The sequence below is a fragment of the Solenopsis invicta genome, chromosome 5 (assembly GCF_016802725.1).
Source record: "Solenopsis invicta isolate M01_SB chromosome 5, UNIL_Sinv_3.0, whole genome shotgun sequence".
Classification (NCBI taxonomy): domain Eukaryota; kingdom Metazoa; phylum Arthropoda; class Insecta; order Hymenoptera; family Formicidae; genus Solenopsis; species Solenopsis invicta.
The window spans coordinates 27,235,749-27,256,880 of record NC_052668.1 but is presented as its reverse complement, the minus strand read 5'-3'; the positions used below and the strand labels follow the sequence as shown (position 1 = coordinate 27,256,880).

Below are 21,132 nucleotides of genomic sequence, written 5' to 3'. Positions count from 1 at the left end.
ACGGCGATGATAGCATTAAAGGCTTTAATTGTTTTCTTTAGAGTCTCAATTATTAATCCTTACTAAGGTACGGTGAAATAAATATCGGCGTCTGAGACAAAATTAGAGTAGTCTAAGACCGTTTGACGTTGACGACGCAATAAAGAAGATTAAAGATCTTAAGAGATAAAGCATATACTCGAAGTCATGCACCTAGATAATTTGTAAATCTCAGCAGGATCCAAAAATTGAAATAAAATCGACAAAACCAAAAATAAGATTAAAATTGTCTTAAATCTTAAATTATCTATTTCCAATATTTTTTTATAAAATAAAAATTATAATATTAAGAAATTGTACACTAAAATAAAAAAATAAAAATTATTTTGATATTAGAGAATGAAAAAGGATGGTGGAATGCTATTTTTTTTAAATAACTCAGTATTAATGCAACACAATTTTTATCAACAATTTGGTAGCCAGAGTTCTACCAATTACAGTATAGAGGTAGACGTTCATTGCGTTTATAAAACGAACGCAATTTACTGAAGAGGGAAAAAAGAATGCGTTTTTAAGATAGCAGAATCGTGGAATACTAACAACTAATATCTTAAAAGATATTTTTAATTATAAAAAAATCACAAATTAATGATCCTTTGTAGACCTTACACACTAATAAGTGACACTAAATAAGATTTTATGAACATTTAACCAAATAAATTTTATTTGAAAAAAATTTTTTTAATAACTTCTTTGATTTAAAAAATAATGTTTTAAAATAATTCTTTGCTACTAGTAAGCATTATGTAACCACTATGAGGTTGTAAAGTCGTAAGAGCGGCCTTACACTCGTAATGCGAGTAGCTCACATTTGCGTCTCACGACTCCTCCCAATATAACTTTATATGCCGATTTTATACGCACATTACGGTATACATTAAATTCAATTACGTTATTTGAAAGATACATTTAAGGCTTCCAAGTTAAACTAAAGTTAAAACATTAACGTATTTCTTAAAATTACATAGAAAGTATACACCTGTAAAAATCATTGTTATCTGAAAAACTGAAATTCAACTTTTATAAAAACGCAGAAGAGAGACCATTAATAACCAGTAACTATCCATGTAGACTGTGTAAATAGACTGTAATGAAATAATTTTTAGGGTTGCTTTTAGAATTCAACGCGAATTATATGAAATACGTATCTCACGACTTTCCTCTAAGTAAATATATTTATTTTAGTATTTATTTTCTATATTTAAATAAATATTCACAAATATAAAATAATTGATTTTCTTATAAATTTATGAAAAATATTTCTCTAAATATCATGGAAAAAAAATAATACTAAAAAAAATAATACTAAAATAAATATATTTACTTAAAAACAAAACTTTTGGGTGCAGTTCCGAAAAAGTAAATCCTCTGATTTGGTTGCAAATTGGTATACTACTGTATTTTGGTGCGCTGATTACGAATATGATAATAAAAATCACTGACAAGGTCATCTTCAAGGTAAAAAATTAATAAAACTTGAAAAATATTGTTTTTTTATTATTATTTTGTTAAATATTAATTTAACAAAAAAATGTTTCGAATAAAAGTTATAGCGCTTGAAATAATACATCATTGATATATTGTACATTTTTTGAACAGAACCAATAGTTCTCGCAAAAAACGAGTTAATATGAAAGATACCCCTCCGTCGTAGATAGGTTGTAAAGCGTGGTCCTCTACCGACGGGATGCGCCGTAAGCCCACCCCCTTGCACCTCCCTCTCCGTGTGCGTGCGCGTGTGCGTGTGCGTGTGCGTGTACGTGTGCGTGTGCGTGTGCGTGTGCGTGTGCGTGTGCGTGTGCGTGTGCGTGTGCGTGCGCGTGTGCGTGTGCGTGCGCGTGTACGTGTGCGTGTGCGTATGTGTATGCGTGTATGTAGTTATTACATGTCTATGGACTCTACGACTCGTCAATTTCGCAGTATTTTTTGTTTTTTAGATTTTTATTTTATTTTTTTTCTAGAATATATATAATTAATATAACAGAACAAATTTTGACGAAATTATATAATATATAATGCAAATTTCGATAGATTTATGCATAGTTTTTTTTTATCAATGAGCTTATACCCTTTATTTCGCACATTACGAGCATGCGCTATTTAAAACGTATGATTACCCGTATACTATTGCAATTACAAAAATTATGCATAGAAACTTTATTGTAGACAATTTCAAGAGTTTTATTTTTTATTTGACATTTTTTTCTAAAAAATTAATATTTTCCGAGATATATGTAAAAGCATTTAAAAAATCTAGTTTTTACTTTAATTTTTTACCTTGAAAATGACTTTGTCGGTGATTTTTACTATCGTATTTGTAATCAGCGCACCAAAATGCAATAGTATACCAATTTGCAACCAAATCAGAGGATTCACTTTTTCGGAACTTTATTCAAATTTTTTATTAGTTTAAGTCTTGAGAGTTATTTTTAGGAGAAAACGTGTTTGAAGTTAAATACTTCACCCTTTAAAATTATTCTAAAAAGATTGTTCGATTTCTTTTGACAAAATTATATAATATATAATGCAAATTTCGATAGATTTATGCATAATTCTTTTTTTATCGACGAGCTTATACCTTATTAATATGTGTAATGTAAACATGGAAATAAATCTAATTACGTCACGCGCGTAATTATAACGTAGCAAGGCAACCAAGTGCATATCAGCGCGATCGTTATTGATCATTTGATCATTTCGCAAATCGAGAAAATTATCGTGCAATCGTTCGTAGTCGCTTCTAGCAAATAATCTTTTCTTGTTAATAATCGTTATAATGATAATGCGATTTCCTTAACACGATCATTAATGTCACGAACTACTCATCGGCTTCATTCGCGCGAGCAACGTTCTGACATGTTGCAATCTGCGGCAAAGCGGTCCCCGGCAATTACGGAGCATCCCGCATCTTAATCGGGCACGCGATCGTCAACTTGGAAATCGAGTACCTGGCATTGGATTTAATTAGTCGGCGAGATGTCAATTCCGTATACATTTATATCCCTGATTCGGTCACACGTATGTACGCACTCGCACGCATACGCACAAGTCGCGAGATTTATTAAGTGCGCGTGAAACATACGCAAGCACGCACTACAAATTTTAATGAGCGTGTTACGATCTATTAATATCCAAATTCCAATTGACATCATCCCGTCAAAATTTTGAAACTTGATAGCCGAGAATTTAAATAGCACTTTAAATACATGAAACATCCTCGTTATCTTATAACTTCATATAAAACATGATTTATAATATCATATAAATGACTTGTAACATCATATAAAAAACAACTGTTTTAAAAAAAAAATTCTTTTTGTTGAAAACGTTTTGACTATACAGTATACTAGCTAAAAGTTACTATTAATAGTGCGCAAATAGTGCACGAATGTTTAAAAAATAATTGCATTCACTATAATTGTGATTGCATTTATTACAAAAGAATGTTTGTTTTATTTTTACCATCCATATCTTGATATTTTATTGTATAAATGTTTGAAGTTATTACAATTTATAGTAGAACTTTTTCATAGTTGCTAGAAGTATAAACACAAGATTATTACTAACATTACAGCAATAATAATTATAAAAACGAAGCTTCTAGCCATAATTCTTTTACCATTTATTTATAGTCACAAATTGCTTTTACTTTACTCTTTAGTCCATCCCGCAAATCTTTAAATGTTTTTTCAAAGAAATTCGACGATCAATATGTTTGAATCGATCAAGTCGGTGAACGATTTCTAGGACATTTTGTACAAATCGAGGATGGTCTTTAAACATCGCGTTATCAATCTATCGGTCAGGTGATTCATTCGGCGGGTCCGACAGCGAGGTGTCTCTGACAGGAAAAGCTAACGTAACGATTGCGAACGGCGCGGCAGGTGTTCGTCACGTCTATTTATAACTCGTTCACGTCTCCGCGGATTCTATCCTATTTTCCCTTGCACTACAGTTCGATTCGACGAGCATGTGCGAGACGCACGTCGCGGCCCGTTGCGCAAGAAGCGCAGACGAATTGCGATCACATTGCGAGTATGAGCTTATCCGCAATAACGATGCGTCCTCCTTTTACATCTTTTTGCAACGAATCTCGTTCTGTAAACCCCATTTTTAAATCCTCTATGTACTTTATTTCCGAAAATGCCTAGCGAGACTTGAAAAACATTTGAAAAACATTTTGTTATCGGTTAATATATTTATTTTATAAAAATCATTTTTTTGATTTTTATTAAAGAAAACAATATTTTGTAAATTTCAATAAAAAATTATGTTTGCTAACATTTATTTAAGTATAAGAAATGATAAAATGAACATATTTACTCAATATCAAAATATTTCTTTCGGTGTACAGTTTTTTAAAAACAAAATTTCTACAATTTTTATTTCACAAAAATATATTGGAAATAGATAATTTGAGTCAAGACGACTTTAATTTCTTCTTATTTCTGATTATTTTATTATTTTCAAAATACCGAGAACCACATTTCATTCCCGTAGAATTTAATGTACCGATTTCCGCGAAGTACCATTAGATTCATCGATGAAACGCAAGAGAATTACGGAAGGAATAAGTTCCTAATGGTGTTTCCCTAGTGAAAATCGACGAGGATTTTACGGTTTCCTTATGATATGCATACAGACACGGTACACAATCTCACCCTTATATCCCCATGGCTGGAATTTGCGTGCGCAACAACAACGCTTCGTGATTTGAATCGGGAGATAGGCTATAATTAAGGGTTTTATAGGAGAATGTGTGAGGGTTTAATGATAGTCCATTGGGCCGCCGCGTAACGTGACCGATACGATTTCCATCGCGAAACGAATCGATCCCTTAGGCTTCGTAAAACTCACCCTGCAACTGCTGGATGGTAGCTTGGTACTCGGCGAGCTTTTCGTCCACGTAATCTTGACTCTGACTGGCGATGATCTCGGCTGTGCTGGGACCGCTGCTTTCCTCGTCCGTCTGCGTATGATCCAAGGGCACCCCAATGTACTCGTAATCCCCGGCTCTGTAGGGTGCTATCAGATACTCCGGCGGCGCGCATGGTACCGGTGATGCCGACTCGCTGCTAAAAGAACTCTGCAAGTTGGGAAGAAAATCACCTTTTTAACCCTGATATCTTGCGTTTCTTCCTATTATTGCATATACAAAACATTTTTGTTTTGAGAATATCTTTATTTTCAAAATAATAAATATTGAAATGAGATTATATAGCTTTAAACAGACGTGATTTGCTTACATGAAGAAATTTAATATAATTTTCATCGAGAAAAATATATTCTCATTATTGAATAATAATTTTCACAAGTTGAAAAAATAATAATATCTTTCAAATCGAGAATTAAAATTTTTATTATTGTTATTAAAAAATTAAAATATTATCATCATTAAAACAAACATATTGTGCTCTTTAGATAATTATTGTAATACATATATTAAAATAAAAATAATATTTTGCTGAAATTTAAATTTACTAAATTTTTTTAAGAATTAAATTACAAAAGGATACGTACGACTTAAGACAACACAAAATCGCAAATTGAATCATAGACGTCCAAAAGAAGTCTTACAAGCAAAACTATTTTTTCCAAAAATAGTCTTATAATTTGATTTTAAACTTTTTGTGGTCTGGGAAAAGTTATTTTGTATTATGTTTCCTATTTGATACTGATTTGTAAATATTAAAAATTAATTAAATATAATTAAATATAATTGAAATTTTTGAATTAAAAATATAAGAAGTCATTAATTTATTTACTTTATTAATAATTTATCGAAAAAAGAATCAAATATTTAATAATAAATAAATAACAATAATAATAAGGTAAAAATGTCGAAATAAAACTAAAGCTTAAATTTATTTTTGCAATTGACATTTTTGTTTACATTTTACTAAATTATTACATTTATTGTTATTATTTTTAAATCTTACGTTAATATTATTTATAATAATAAAATTTTATTAATTTAATCTTTATAATAATTGCAATATGTATACAATGAATATAAAATAATCTACAATAAACTTTCTTTTATAAAAACATAGAAACATAATATAAAGAATATTGCGTGATTACATTATCAGTTAAATTCATCAAAAAGTCATCAAAGTCTAAACATCAGTTTTTTACTTAATTTTTTAAAGTTAAAGTTGTTAGCATTTGCAAAACAAAATGTACGCATTACATTTTTATCGATAAGCATTGCTTATTTCTCATTTATTTCATTTTTATTCATCATTAAGTTACAATTATTTAAAGTAAAAATATAAAATATATTGATGCGGTACGATTTAGGCGACCAAATCTAGAAGCACCCTTTGCATTAGCATAATAACTTATTTGTGTTAAATTGAATATTAAATCATCGAGTCTAAACAAGCCGACAAGTACTGCGACACACGACGTGGACATACATCGGCGACACATTACCATCGATCTGTTATCCTTCACAGTACAAGCACACATACCTGCGTCGGTATGAACGGCCTTGGAGCTTGACTAGTCGTAGGAATCGGCGAAGGCCACCGTGGCCTCGGACACTGGATGTAACCGGAGGTCGGGCAGCCGAAGACAGGTGACATCCCGGGTGAGATTGGCATGCCTATCGGCACCGGGCTCATCGGATGCATCATTATTCCGGGGTAGACGAGCGGTGACATTGGATGGACCGGAGTCGGAGGGCCGCGATGGATCCGTCCTTGCGGATGCGGTGACGACGACGGCGAGTACGGTGAAGCGGGCCTGAAGGGACTCGGAGCCCTCGGCATGTTAGATCGTCCTGACCAGCCACCCGGAGGCACATGACCTCCTCCGGGTGGTCTCGACGGATGCTGTTGCGACATCTCGCACCGCTTCAACTGCTCGCCTCTTCGCCTCGCTTATAGGCTAGCATCGCTACGATAAAGAGAGCAGTTCAGTTGGACCTGAACGCCAGTTGAGAGAGTACATACCGTCACCGAACGTACTAATTGCCCGGACACAGAATATTAGGGATTCGTTTTAGGCTACAAATTTACCGAATGTTATAATCTTTTTAGGAAAATTTTGATTGGAAATGGAAACCCTTGCCGGTAATACATTTCCATCAAAAGCAAACGTGTATCTTCAAACTAAAAATAAATTCACTGACCTGTTATCAAGGAAATCAGATTAAAAGACGTATTTTAAATAAAATTGCAACAAAGCGGCGATTTTACTCTCTTAATCTATATCTTTACTTATTTTGATTTGAGTCGGAAAATATTTAAAAGATGATAAACTTGTAACGAAATAAGATTGGACAAACAAAGATAATTTTATATACAGTTGCGAAACAAAATTGTCCCAACGCAAGATGTTGTAAGTCTTATTTTATGCCTCACAAGCTGATTGACAAATCAAAAGCACATTTTTCATAGAAATGCATCGCTGACAAGGATTTTTATATTTCTTGAATAATTTTTCTCTAAAAAAGAATTATAATATTTATTAAACTTGTAACATAAAATACAATAAATTTCCATATCCTGTATCCGTACAAGTTAGCTATGACTATACACCTAAACGGATTAAAACAAGGCCCAACTTTGTAAACTTTTGTGGAAAAACGTAAAAGAACAGGGAAGACGTGTTTATTTCATTATAAAGATCATTTTTTTTCTATCTGACATTTAAATTTTATTAAAAAGTAAAATTTTGAAACAGCTACGTCAAAAGTTAGATTTATGTTTCAACTTTGAAAAGCTTGTGTCACATTTTGCTTTCTGACGAGCTCTACGGGAGCAGCAGTGGTCACCGTAAACGTCGTTTTTAAAAATATAATTTAAGATTATTTAAATGCGCAATTTTATTTTACTTTTTAATAAAATTTAAACGTCAGATAGACAAAAATATGATTACATGTAAAACTGCGCATTTAAATAATTTTAAATTATATTTTGAGAAACGACCTTTACGGTGATCACTGCTGCTCCTGTAGGACTCGTCAGAAAGCAAAACGTGGCACAAGCTTTACGAAGTTGAAACATAAATCTAACTTTTGACGTAGCTGTTTCAAAATATTTCTTGAACAAAACGGCAGCCGGTCGAAGTCAACATAGCAGTTTTTCACCATAATTCTTTCATCATAAATCTTGAGCGCCTTTTGACTGCGAAAGAAAAACATAAAGAAAAAAAAGTCTTACGTCGAAGATTAATTCTTAATGTCTAGAAAAAGTGTATAAAATTGCAAATTATCGATTGCGTTATTTTCAAAATACAGTGATTACACGTTTTGAAAACATCTCACTTAGCAAAATTACGTCAAATAACGTCTCAATGACATTTCTAACGTCAATAAGACATTACTGAAACATCATTTGACGTCATTTTGACTGCTAAGACGATTTGAAAAGCGATGCCATTTTATTTAACTTTTTAAATATTTAAATATCAAATAAAGAAAATAGGATTTTTACTAGAATGAAATAATAACTTTACTTTTTTTTGTACAAAAATCAAAGTTAGTCCTTCGTCTATATGTGAGCCGTTAACATTAGAATCGTGTTGGATATCTTCGTCCCAGCTCTAAATACAAATTCGTGTTGATCACGCATTTTCAGTTGGAGCAGTCGCTGACGTTTGCGTATTGCCAATCCTATCTAGACGTGACATTTATAGTGAATGAAAGTATTACATTTGCTTTTCTTATTTACGCGTCAATTTTATAAACCAAAATAATCTCAATGTTAATCGATTTGAATTTTAAAAAATTTAAAAAATTTAAAAATAGGTAATTATTAATGGACTGTTTCAGATGTGTACTCGTCAATCAAGTTTCAGTTGCTTGCCGCATGTGACAAAAAGTCGCGGAATATCGTTCCATTGGATACGAGCAATATGGAATGGGACGCAATCTAACGTTTGATTGACAGTAAACGTTTTCAAGAAAACAAAAGTCCACGGTTGAACTTTAAGGCACTAAGTGAACTCTGGGTCGCATAATAGCGTCGGCTATTCTACATGGCGCACGGCCAAAAGTTTCTCGAAATAGGTGAGTACCGTCGTACGTACGTACCTATGAACTCCTGCACACTAATGCGAAAAGAAGGTATCCGCGTATAATTATCAAAATGTCAGAGAGAATGCGAACACGCGAGAGAACGAATAAAAGGGGCGATATATAATAAACAGAAATTCATGGCGCGCCAATCCGATAAAACTACGAATTTCCATTATCGCTAGCGTTAAACGTATTGCGCTTACAGATAACTCAAAATTATTATTCAAAGATAAGTTGCACGGAAATATCTCTTAGACAAGATAAATTTAATTTTAACTTTATTCAGGTAAAAGACAAAATTATCTACCATCTTATCTAGATAATTTTTAAATAATTTTGCTGTTGAGCAAAACAATTTAGGATACAAAAACAATATATACATATTTTTATTTATAAATCTTTATTTTGTTTTTTTTTAAACAAGAGCTTTAAATAATTCAATTTTATTTTAAAAAATGTTCCTCTTTCAATCTGGATTAATGCGCAAATAAAAGTCAAAGTTGAAAAGTACAGAAGATATGTATGTATAAAACTCACATTAATGACCAAGTTCCTTGAAAAGTTTCCGAGCTACATGTATTTATTTTAAGGCAACTTTTACATTGCGCTACTATTTTCTGATCTGTGCAATCTATTGTTATCACTTCAAAAAATTCTCCTGTGAGAACGAATGGTAACGTCCCTAACAGCACAAGATATCGTACGAATATTCTAGAATATTCTAGATATCGTACGAACATTCGCACAATATCGTGATATCGTGCGTATATTTGTAAAATATCACAATATTCTTGGAGGTTGAAGCTAAGGACAATACTTCAAGCTTATTGTTGTTCACATCAACTTGGATAATTTAAACAAGATGATACTTTATTCATTTAAAATAAAGATATGCATTTCAATAATCAAGGCAAAGGTGAGATAATGCCACTTTTCCGTACTTTATAATCATCTAGATAATATTATCTGAAGAATAATGAACACCGAACGTGCAACGTATGAAAATTTCGAAAATATCTGACAGATGTAATAATAAACGTGTGCAAACAGGCGCTTTGCAGCTTCCAAGGTATACCAAGAAGCATTTCGACAGATTTCGGCCGTAGAGTTCGTTGATACCAGAGATCTTGGCACCTGGAGACGACGCTCTATATCTATTCAATTTCGGCGTCTACTTAATTTCGCCAGGCGCATCGAATGCGTCACTCCCTTCTTGATTGCAATTATCGCATTTGCCGTATTTAAAATGCATTCGCACATTTCTTTCGTACGTTGTTACGAATTTAGAAAAAGGAGAACGGGTCTTCTTTCGCGAAAACGTTATTTTATATCTAACATATTGGGTCGAATAACAATGCCAAATGGTTCTCGAGTGGCAAATCGTTCCGACGTCTCTTACAGCTCCAACGACGCACGCACCAGCGACGAAAGGTATTTCTCGGCCTCCTCTCTTTCTCCATTGTTTCGCCGAGCCATTTTACGGGCCGTAAAATCGAAAGAGGAAGTCTGTGTGCCCCGTACGCGCGCGTAGACGTAGAAGTTTTCAAGCTTTTTAACCAGATACCGGACTATAGGACGGCTAAGTATAGCGCTATTTCTATTTTCGATCATCGCGGCGTTTATACACGCAGCCGACAAGTCGGCAGGTATATTCGCAATGACTGCGCCGGGTATTTCGGAAACTGACACGGATATTAACAGCTGTAATCGTCTATCGCGGTCGCGCCGCGCCGCGCCGGTTTGACCGCACACGTGGAGCGCGGAACGTACAATCGCATGACAAACGCAAGTTTATTGTTGATATTACAGTCGATCGCGCAGATAAATCTTGAAAGGCGTCACTATCCCACCTAGCGATCCGCTGGTTTTAGGCTTCGGTTTTTCATTATCCGGTTAACTTATGATTAAATTTAATCTGATGTTTTATCCAATGAGCTTCACCCGTGATGATGCCATAAGCGAAACTCATTGGTTAAAACATCAGGTTAAGTTTAACCACAAGTTAACCGAATAATGAAAAACCGGGCGTAAGAGTTACTTCCAACTAGGTATGTTTCAATGAGGCAATCAGCATAAACCAAAATTTTAAGTACGACAGACTTGACTCAAACGATGTTTCCATTGACTGAGACTCGTTACGAAATCAGCAGTGCTAGTTTGTAATTTGACAATAATTTATGTCGTTTTTTTTTCTGAAAGTTTGTGAGAATCTGTCAAGACGTTCTTTTCATTGTGACACTCGAGCTGTACTTCTTCCATGATAGTATGCGACGAATTTTTTTTCCTCTTCGTTAAATTGTAAATTGAAAATACATTTGTTCTAAGTACCCGAAGAACTTTTATATGATTGGCAAAACTTTAATAATATTGTTAGAATTATCTCGCCTTATGTCTACTGACTGTGAGTTATTTAAAAAGAAAAACAAAAGGTATTCCATCGCATTCTTTTCTTTATGTACATATTAAACAAATCAAAGTAATTTTTAGATTGATACATTTAGGTTCATAATTCGAAATTATATAAAAAAACGTACACGTAGTTCAAAAGAGTATTTAAATGTTTAAGTGAGATATTGTTAAAAAATAATAGAAATTGATAATTTCTCTTTAATAGCTCAAATGTTTGAGTCTGATTGAAACGATTTTATTATAAAATTAAATAAAATTTCAATAAAGTTTTAATACAAAATTAATTTAATAATTATTAGTAATTGCAATAAAATTTTATTATAAAATTAAATAAAATTTCAATAAAGTTTTAATATAAAATTAATTTAATAATTATTAATAATTGCAATAAAATGTTATTATAAAATTAAATAAAATTTTAATAAAATTTAAATCTATTTCTTTTATTTTCTATCAGGTTTTTTTTATACAGGGTAGAGTATATTAGCAAAAGAATTAATAGAACATTATAGTAACAATTAAGGAAGTTCTGCTTAAAGCTTAAAAAATGAAGGAGAGTCACACACGACTTTTTTTTTACCCAAAATTAAGGGTTCTGAAAAAATGTTTTATACTAAAATTATAGGGTTTAAATAAATGCATCAAAAGGCGATATCCATTTAACCTTAATATGTAGGAGCTCTCAAAGTCAATTTTAAATAGAAACCGCCTTTTTTTCATTTGATATTTATGCAGCTGATATTGAGATTTTTTCAAAACACAATGAAATTTTTTTTCAATTTTTTTAGTTAAATAATTTTCAAGATCTCTTGAAAGACGTTGGCAAACCACTGAGAATACAAAGGTAAAGGCCAAGACAGTCACCATGAAACATGTAACAGCATTAAATAGAGATGACGACACCACATCCAACTTACCAATAAGTAATCGTAAGGTCAAAATTCATGATAGCCCACGATCTTCAATCATAAAGAACCGACTAGAAAGAAAATTTCCGAGATACGAGACAACAAAGTTCAGGTACTGCCGATATTAGCATTATCCAAAGTGTATTAATTACATGGAGGTAGCTCGGTCGAATTTACACCTCTTGTGATCGGATTTACACTATATCAGCAGAGATATGCATACAGACTCTACGGTTCATTACTCCTGCAGTATTAACTTCTTTGCTTAGATATCTGCAGTATTTGAAGTTCATCAACACATATCTCAAAACTTAATTAAAAAAAATTTCATTATAGTGTTTTGAAAAGATTTTGATATCAGCTACCAAAGTATTGAATAAAAAAACAGAAGGTTTTTACTTGAAATTTTAAAATTGACTTTGAGAGCTTCTTCATGCTTGCGCTCAAAATGAATATCGTCATTTAATGCATTTATTAAAATTCTATAATTTTTATACATGAGAGATATTCTTTTCTCAAGTGTCTTGATTTCGAAATATTTCATCAGTTTGATACTTTTTCTTTATCCTGTAACTCTTATTGCATGGAGCTTTCGGCATTGTCATCTTCAAAGTGGTAATGAACAAAATTTGAACAATAGAAACGATAATTTATTATTTCAAAATGTTTTCTTTATAATTTATGTTAAAAAATATTAATGTGAAAAAAATCGAAAAAGAATTATTTACAATAATAATTTAAATGCAATAACAAAACATTATTGCTATATTTTCATCAGTATAATGTTATATTTAAAGAGAATTGTATAATTCATTTCACAATCTTACACGAAAATGATATGGTAAAACTTAATTTTTTTTTATTCTAAAATGCATTTCAAAGTAACTTCATTCATTCTTGAATGCAGCTTCTTAAAATTTTTATATTTTGTTTATATTAAATTACTTAAAATTCTTTTTCCCATAAGAATCTCAATGCTACTTTAAAAAGTCGTATTTTAAAAGAAACTATATATTATAAAAATTTTAAGAAAGTTCAGGAATATCTATTTATTAATCGTAAATTCTCAACATTTAATCAGTTCTTATATAATACTATATGAAAAGATTGGAGAATCTTCTAAAAGCATTAACTTCGAAAAATGTGATAAATGAAAAAATATACCTTCAAATGTAAGCTTCGAAGAAAGCTTAAAATCGCAAATTTGCAAATAATTCTCAATTGATTGAAACCTTGTTAATCAGAATTATGAACGTTAGAATCGCGATAAAAACGACTCTTCGCTCGCTATTTAAAATTTGATTTCGCTCGCGCAAGAGCAGAGCGAATGCCAGATGGAGCTCAATCCAGATCGCTGGAAAATTTAGTGCGAGGACGGATCAACGGACCAGTCGAATGTTAACGGCACGCTGGATCCTGGACCTCAGATGCTGCGTCCAAAAATAAGATCTCTCTGCTGAATTGATGATCAGAAATAGTTCGGAATGGATGTCGCTGACAGAATCGTCCGCGTAGGCTTGCCGGTCAGCAATTATTATTGGCACTCACCCTCATCTATCAACCCCGCGATATTATCGGCGATCACGCTACGAACGCAGATTCAACGTACCGTTGACCGAGCAATGATTCAACTTCAATTTGCGTACGAGATTTATTCGTTGCGTTTGATTTTGAGTGGAACGTCTCGAGTCGATTCGTTAAACTTGACTTTGCACGTATTAGATTGTTGCAGAGGTTCATCTTTCTATTAAGCTCTTGGATGAAACTAGTAATCCGAAATTTTTTGATAAAAGAAACGAACCTGTTAAGAATTATTTTAATTAATATGTAATTTTACTTTCAACTTTGTCAAATATGACAAATTTTTTGTATCAATTTAGAGATGTGAATCAAGCTTTTGTTGATTCAGATCTGAAATATTCACGTCGAATCGAATCAAATTGGATATCTTTGCTTCAAATACGAATCAAATTTGTATAAAATTTTCCCGAATTTACATTATACGCTAATTTAAATAAAGTATTTTCTATGACGTTGCACGTTTTTTTTTAATTATCAAAAAAATTAGTCGCAAGAATTTTTTAGCAAGAAAACAAATACAAAAAATAATGTGCTAAGTAAAAATTTATAATAGTAGATAAATAAGTATGGAATACATATGTTATACAAATTACAATGTTATTATTGAAGTGGTAGTACTTTAGTGCACTTTATTAAAAAAATATAATGGAACAACTTCAAATTTTCTTCTAAATTTCATAAAATCATGATACAAACTTGGGAAATAATAAAATAAATTTATGAAAATAATTATCTATCATGTACACAAATAGTTTTTCAGATTTATTAATGGCAAAAAATTTTGGAAATTAATAATTATGAGATTTGGTACGTGCTGATACAAAATTGGTTGAGCAAAAGATGTAAATGAAAATTAAAATAAGTGATCGAATCGAGCGATCGAAATCGAATTTTTGATGATTTGAAATTCTCGAATTCAAACCTTTCCTTCAGATATCTAATTGTGATTCGATTCAATTCGATTCGACTCAAATTTGAACACCTCTATATCAATATCATAATGCATATAACAATAAAATTAACAAATAAGTCATTTTATCAATATCAGAGCACAGACAAGATCCTAAAATCCGACTCTCAATATTGTAAGTAATTAGAATATGATGATTAATGAAATTCTTAAATTACGCAACCTTCGGTAACCGCATACGCAAGCAAACCCACGCAAATCGTAAATCATAGAACATTCCACGGCTCTTAATCATAATTTTAACATTATAATCTTTTATTTACATTAATCTTTTATACATATATATATATATATATATACATATATATATATATATATATATATATACATATATATATATATATATATATATATATATATAAATCCTTTATTTATACTTATTAATTATATTAATTAACTTTATTTTATACGCTTAATTTCTCAAAAATCCTTAATTTTCAATTTCCTACAACTCGAAAATTATTGATGATTCAACATTGTAGATAGTTTACTACAAATTTAACAATAATTTAGAGCGATAAAATTCTTATGGAACATCCTAGATACATGTAACACAAATTACCGGTAATCCAGGGAATTGATGCGATCCAATGGCCGATCGATCTCATGAAATCAAATCCTAATCTGAAAATCACACTTTTTTGCCCGTTTCCGCTTTCGTCGAGGATTCACTGCGAAACTCGCGGTCGGTCGACAGAGCCGCGAAACGAGCGAGGAACTTGATCGATATTAATTATAGTAAGATCGAGGTAGCAGCGAAATATAGAAAAAAAACGAGAGGAAGAGTGGACGATTTCTATGCCGGATCACGCGACGCGAACCACAGAGAGACTGGTCCCGGCGCTGGATCATCGATCCAGGATGGGCGTCGCGACGCTTTCTCTCTCTCTCGCTGCCCGCATTTATATTTAACTTTGGCATCACTCGACATTCGACTTAGCAGCGCTGCTCGTCCTTTACTCCTCGCCCTCCAACGACGTTGCCCTCGTTCTCACCTCGCGCCTCGTCCCGTACGCTTCTCTTCTTTCGATGCTCGAGCTCGCTTCTTTTTATTCGTTCCGCCCCGTATCGTAGGAGCGGGTGCGAGGGTGCCGGTGCCACGCTATTATCACCGATGAGCCAGCGGCCATCGCTCATCGATAATTTTGGTCGCTCATTACGAAAATGCGTCCGGTGACGCGAGACTGAATAATGGTCGAAAGTACTACTCGCGGAAATCATTTTGCGGGACGACGACCTGCTCTCGTGCGTCCTTTCGTCGTCGAAATTTAATTAAAGTACGTCAGATTCTAGACGCGACATTTACACTTGTGCATTAAGAAACCTTAGATAGGAAATACTGGAAAAAAATATGATATTGCGATATTCTTGAACAACGTTTAACTAATTATTTTTTAGTAATACTTCTTATTCTTATGTGTTATTTTTTATACACACACGCGCGCACACGCGCACACACACGCACACACGCACACACACACACACACACACACACAATTTAATTGAATTTACTTTATTAATCTAATCAATAAAATATTGCAACTGACAGAAATGTAATAAATATACAATTTGAGCAATGGAACAAATTGTTTATTAAATTGTTCTATCGAAAATAAAAAAAACGTAAATAAATGTAGATAATTATACATTTAATTTGTATCTTGAAAACGATATTGTATAATTATTCGAAGACTATTATGGTCACTGCATCAGTCGCTAAACGACCACCAGTAAATGACTGTTCAATAAGCATGTTAAAATAATAATACTTCAAAACGATGTATAAATTACAAATTAATTAAAAAAAAAAATTTGTTACATCATAATTTTCACCCAGAAGATTTTATTAAAATCTAATTTTTCACTTAAAAATGTAATCATCCGTTATGTCATTTTTATTTCTTCATTAACTAGTTCAATTTCTTACACTGATTGTAGTGACCAAACGCATTCTTATTTCTATTCTTTCAATATCGTTAATGTCAAAACCGATGATGTCCTTTGTTTTATTTTCCCGTTGGGGGAAACGGTCCATCGCCGATAGGTCTCTTATCATCTATGATTTTTCCGGGGACACATTTAGCTGCATAAGTCAAGCATATTAAATCACGACAGCACTGATCGGTGAGCTGACACTACAATCATAATAATTCGTTAATGTAACAAGATCTTCTATTATAAATACACGTATCGCGATTATTATTACAAATAGCTAACCTAAAAATACAAAGTATACGGTTTTTATATAGGGTGTTCGATAATGGTTGTATCCACGTTTTACAATAAGAGATGATTTACGACTTCACTTCATATAAATTACATAAAGTACAGTAGATAAGTCAGGTTAAGGCGCGCTCTTATGGTAAAACGTGGATGCAACCATTATCGAACACCCTGTAGAAAGAACTCAAGTGTTAATGTAATTATATCTTTACTTTTTATTACACTTACATATCCGAGCCAGGGAGAGCATACTGCCTTAGAATTCTCGTAACTAGGAGCAGCTGCTATGCCATTGAGAGCAACCATGACAATTAAAGCGAATACCAAGCACTTCATAATGGAGAAATCAGCTGCAAGCGTTTAATAAAAAATGTAAATTTTCTGTGAATGCATCAGACTAATAAGTAAATACCAAGCACTTCATAATGGAGAAATCAGCTGCAAGCGTTTAATAAAAAATGTAAATTTTCTGTGAATGCATCAGACTAATAAGTAAATATATTAGAAGAGAGGGTGATATTATGGGCCGTGTGGGTATTATGATCACTCGTAATATCTTCGTTATTATATTGTAGATGATGAATACTAATTACTTAAAGAATCATTTGTTTAGTTACCAGTCGTTATATAGTGGCGCTAATATGCCAATACACAATAGCCGATTGTTTATTGTAAGACACTTTTGAATATTTTGAAACAATTGTTCAATATATACTTTAACATTTAATTATACATACTTTCCTCGTATTATCACGAATGTATACTTGAGTGGTTTTTTTGTTACTTAACATTTTATTTGGCTGTACACACTTTGAATTATTCACAGTTAAACAATGAAATAGAATATATTTTGCTCATACTGGTTTTTAAGCGTATTGACGCTTCAACAGGCTTGACACGGCCTCTTTTCCAAAGTTTTCATATACCGAAAGTGTATTGTAGTGTGTGTAGTTATTCGATAAATTGATTGCAGTTTTATTGCTAATCCACTATACATGACATCTATTACAGATTTTCAGCTTTGCACTTTATATGCAGAAGGCTTATATGTACGAACATATATTTCCAAATATTCCGCAATATTTTCTCTTTATTTTGAATAGATATATAATTTTAAAAATAGATATATAATTTTTAAAAAATCTTTTATTCTTTAAATTAAAATCAATTTTTTAAATTTATTATTGTGTGATCCATATTACCACCTCTCTCCATCTTCGACTTATGTCGTTGCACTATACTTTTATAAAAAATTTTTAGTACAATAATAAATATTTTACGACTTTGAATTTAACATCTATAAAAGAATAGTTTAATAAATATAATCGTTAAAGTTTTTAATTTAGAAAATATTAAAATTAATATTAATTGTTAACAGAGTTATTATATAAAATGTAAATGTGCCATAAAACTTTCTTTTCTTTATATGTATAAAACAATTAGTAATTTAATTGTCTTAATTAAAAGCAGAATATATATGTTTCTCAGAACTAGGTCAGTTAATATATTTTTTAACTAAATTAAATTAAAGTTAATGACTTATAAAATTAAATTGACTAGGTTAAAAGTTACATAGAGTCACTGCACCAGTTAATGTACAAATATAAAATAACTTAATACGATTACATTTTTAAATAAAAAAATTACATTTTAATAAAAATTAGATTTTAACAATATCAATTAATTTTGCAATTTATTATTTTGAAGTCTTATTATTTTAATAGTTTTTCTAAACAGTCGTTTATTGACGACTGTTCAGCGACTGATACAACAATCCTAAACAAAAAACTAAATCAATTAAAAGTTAATTTTATAAACATATTATCCATATAAATTTGAAATTCGTAATTTTTTAAAAATAGATTATTTTGAAACAGTTATAATATGGATTACCGAAAAAATTTGTAATATTTTATTTATAAATTAAATTTATATAAAATACAAAATAGTCTATATTCTAACGTATAAATATATTTTTTCTTTTATAGATAAATTTTTAATTAAGAAAAAAGTTAATAAATTAAAGTTTGTGTTCCAAAAATAACTAATTAAAGTTAAAAATCAAATAAGTTAAATTAAAAATTAATAACCTTTTAAATTTATTATTTAACTTTTTAACTAATTACTACCTAACAGATATTTTTTAATGTAATTGTCTAGGTAACAAACTGACGTAATTTGTTGTCATTTTGACGTCAAAATAACATTTTTCACGACACTTAACGTCAAAATGACAACAAATAATGTCAGCTTGTTAGCAATATGTACAAAATTCTCTAACTAATATTGTTAATAAAATAATATTGTAAAATTAGAATACCGAATATTTTCAAGATTCAAAAGACGCTCGTGACTTAAAGAAACTCGTTCAACTATAATTATATGACAGACTTTCATGAATTTATAGAACAACTTTATGTGGTAATCTTGTTTGAAGAATCAAAGCCGATAACAATTGATAATACTCTTATCATCAATATATTTATTTTTTCTGTTTATAGATATATCTTGAGATAGAAAATATGAGAAAGATGCGCAAAAACATTTTGCAAGTATGAAAAGTTTCTAATAAAATTTATTTGAGACAAATTAATTATTTTTTTTATGTTTCTCTCTGCCGTTTCTGTATATGAAAATTGAATCTCGTGAATTAAAATAAAGTTAAAATAAAACTAAAAAAAGTAATTTGTTTTAAATAATTTTAACAAAAAAATTATATCTATACATTTTAACAAAAAACTTGAATTATATCAATTGTTAATATATTTTTATTATATTTCTTATTTTATTTTATAAATTATACATAAATATTTCGCAATTTTGAAAATGTTTTATAATAGAGTATTTAGAACTTAAAATGCATATGCATATTTTTTTTACATCCTCTCTCCTGAATTCATTACTTTATAAAACATTTTCAAGATTGCCGACTATAGGTATAATTTGTAAAATAAAATAAAAATATAACAAAAACATATTAATAATTGACGTAATTTAAGTTTTCAATTAAAATGTAGATATAATTTTTCTGTTAAAATCATTTCTTTAGTTTTTTCTCGATTTCTGTGAATATGAAAGTTGAATTAAAATATGAAGATTCAAAATAATGGATTCAATATAACGGATGTAAAGAATATATTTTTAAATTCTAATTAAAATCTCTATTATATTAAAACTTCAAGATTGTTAAATATAAGTACAATTTGTAAAATAAAATAAAAAATTATAACAAAAACATATTAATGAATGATATGATTTAAGTTTTCAGTTTAATTTATACTATGTATCTACAACTATGTCAACAGTGTCATATATTCCTGTTATTTATGAAATACAAGAAACACGAGATTTATTTATAACTTATATATAATCTAAATTTTATTAGTAAGTCTATTATCAGTCATACTTCAATTAATATATGTCGCGTAAAGATAACATGAAAAATGACGCATTATATTAATCCTTTTATGATTAGTCTAAAAACTTCAGAATATTTTGATACGCAAATATTTTTATTTTATTTTATAATAATACTTATAAATTTTTAGTTGAAATTTAAGCATTTCTCTTTAAAATGAGTTTTGTTTGACCTAATGTCTCAATATTTATCTTAATACTTATCTCATTCGTTATAAGCTTAAAAAACATATTGAGACGTGAAGGGATTAAAAAGAAGCTGTAAATAAAATACTTACTAATTTCGCTGAAAGAAGAAAAGCCTCGTGTAATACAACTTCCATTGACACTCTGGATCGGAACGAATATATATAGACAATTTTGTATATTTATCTTATCTCATTAATGTGATTTATGTCTTTTAATATATACATATTATCAGTTTATTTTACGCTTAGATACGTTCATGTGATAAATGCGTATACACATTCATTAGTATGGTGTCAACAAAAATTCAAGTATTAATCTTTCTCAAAATAAATAAGAATGTAAGACATACATGTACCGTTTAAAAATGT

The 21,132-nt window shown here is 30.7% G+C and overlaps 2 protein-coding genes across 8 annotated transcripts in view; one reads left to right on the top strand and one right to left on the bottom strand.

Annotated features, from left to right (window-relative positions):
* LOC113004787 overlaps positions 1–21,132 on the top strand; it is a 204,049-nt gene that overhangs the window by 155,023 nt on the left and 27,894 nt on the right. For 3 of the 6 annotated variants that reach the window (XR_005574759.1, XR_005574758.1, XR_005574757.1), the window contains one exon: positions 8,822–9,058. The exons of the other annotated variants lie outside the window; for them this stretch is intronic. The gene's annotated coding sequence lies outside the window, so the exon portion shown is untranslated. The remainder of the gene's footprint in view (positions 1–8,821; positions 9,059–21,132) is intronic. 6 annotated transcript variants of the gene reach the window in all.
* LOC105208058 lies at positions 16,564–20,963 on the bottom strand. Of its 2 annotated transcripts, none has more exons than XM_026139116.2 (3): positions 20,854–20,963; positions 17,387–17,508; positions 16,564–17,070 (listed from the first exon to the last, which is right to left on the bottom strand). In XM_026139116.2, exons 2-3 carry the CDS (start codon positions 17,492–17,494, stop codon positions 16,942–16,944), a joined length of 237 nt encoding a protein of 78 aa, XP_025994901.2. In that variant the 5' UTR covers positions 17,495–17,508; positions 20,854–20,963; the 3' UTR covers positions 16,564–16,941. The 2 variants fall into 2 exon arrangements, with proteins under 2 accessions (XP_025994901.2, XP_025994902.2); XM_026139117.2 differs by lacking the exon at positions 20,854–20,963 and adding an exon at positions 19,479–19,579.

Bases quoted from the DNA above. Each gene is read 5' to 3' on its own strand.
- LOC105208058 (XM_026139116.2), bottom strand. From the start codon at position 17,494: ATGAAGTGCTTGGTATTCGCTTTAATTGTCATGGTTGCTCTCAATGGC. The intron at 17,071-17,386 runs GTAAGTGTAATA...TTATGATTGTAG, and splicing joins GCTCTCCCTGGCTCGGATAT to TGTCAGCTCACCGATCAGTG.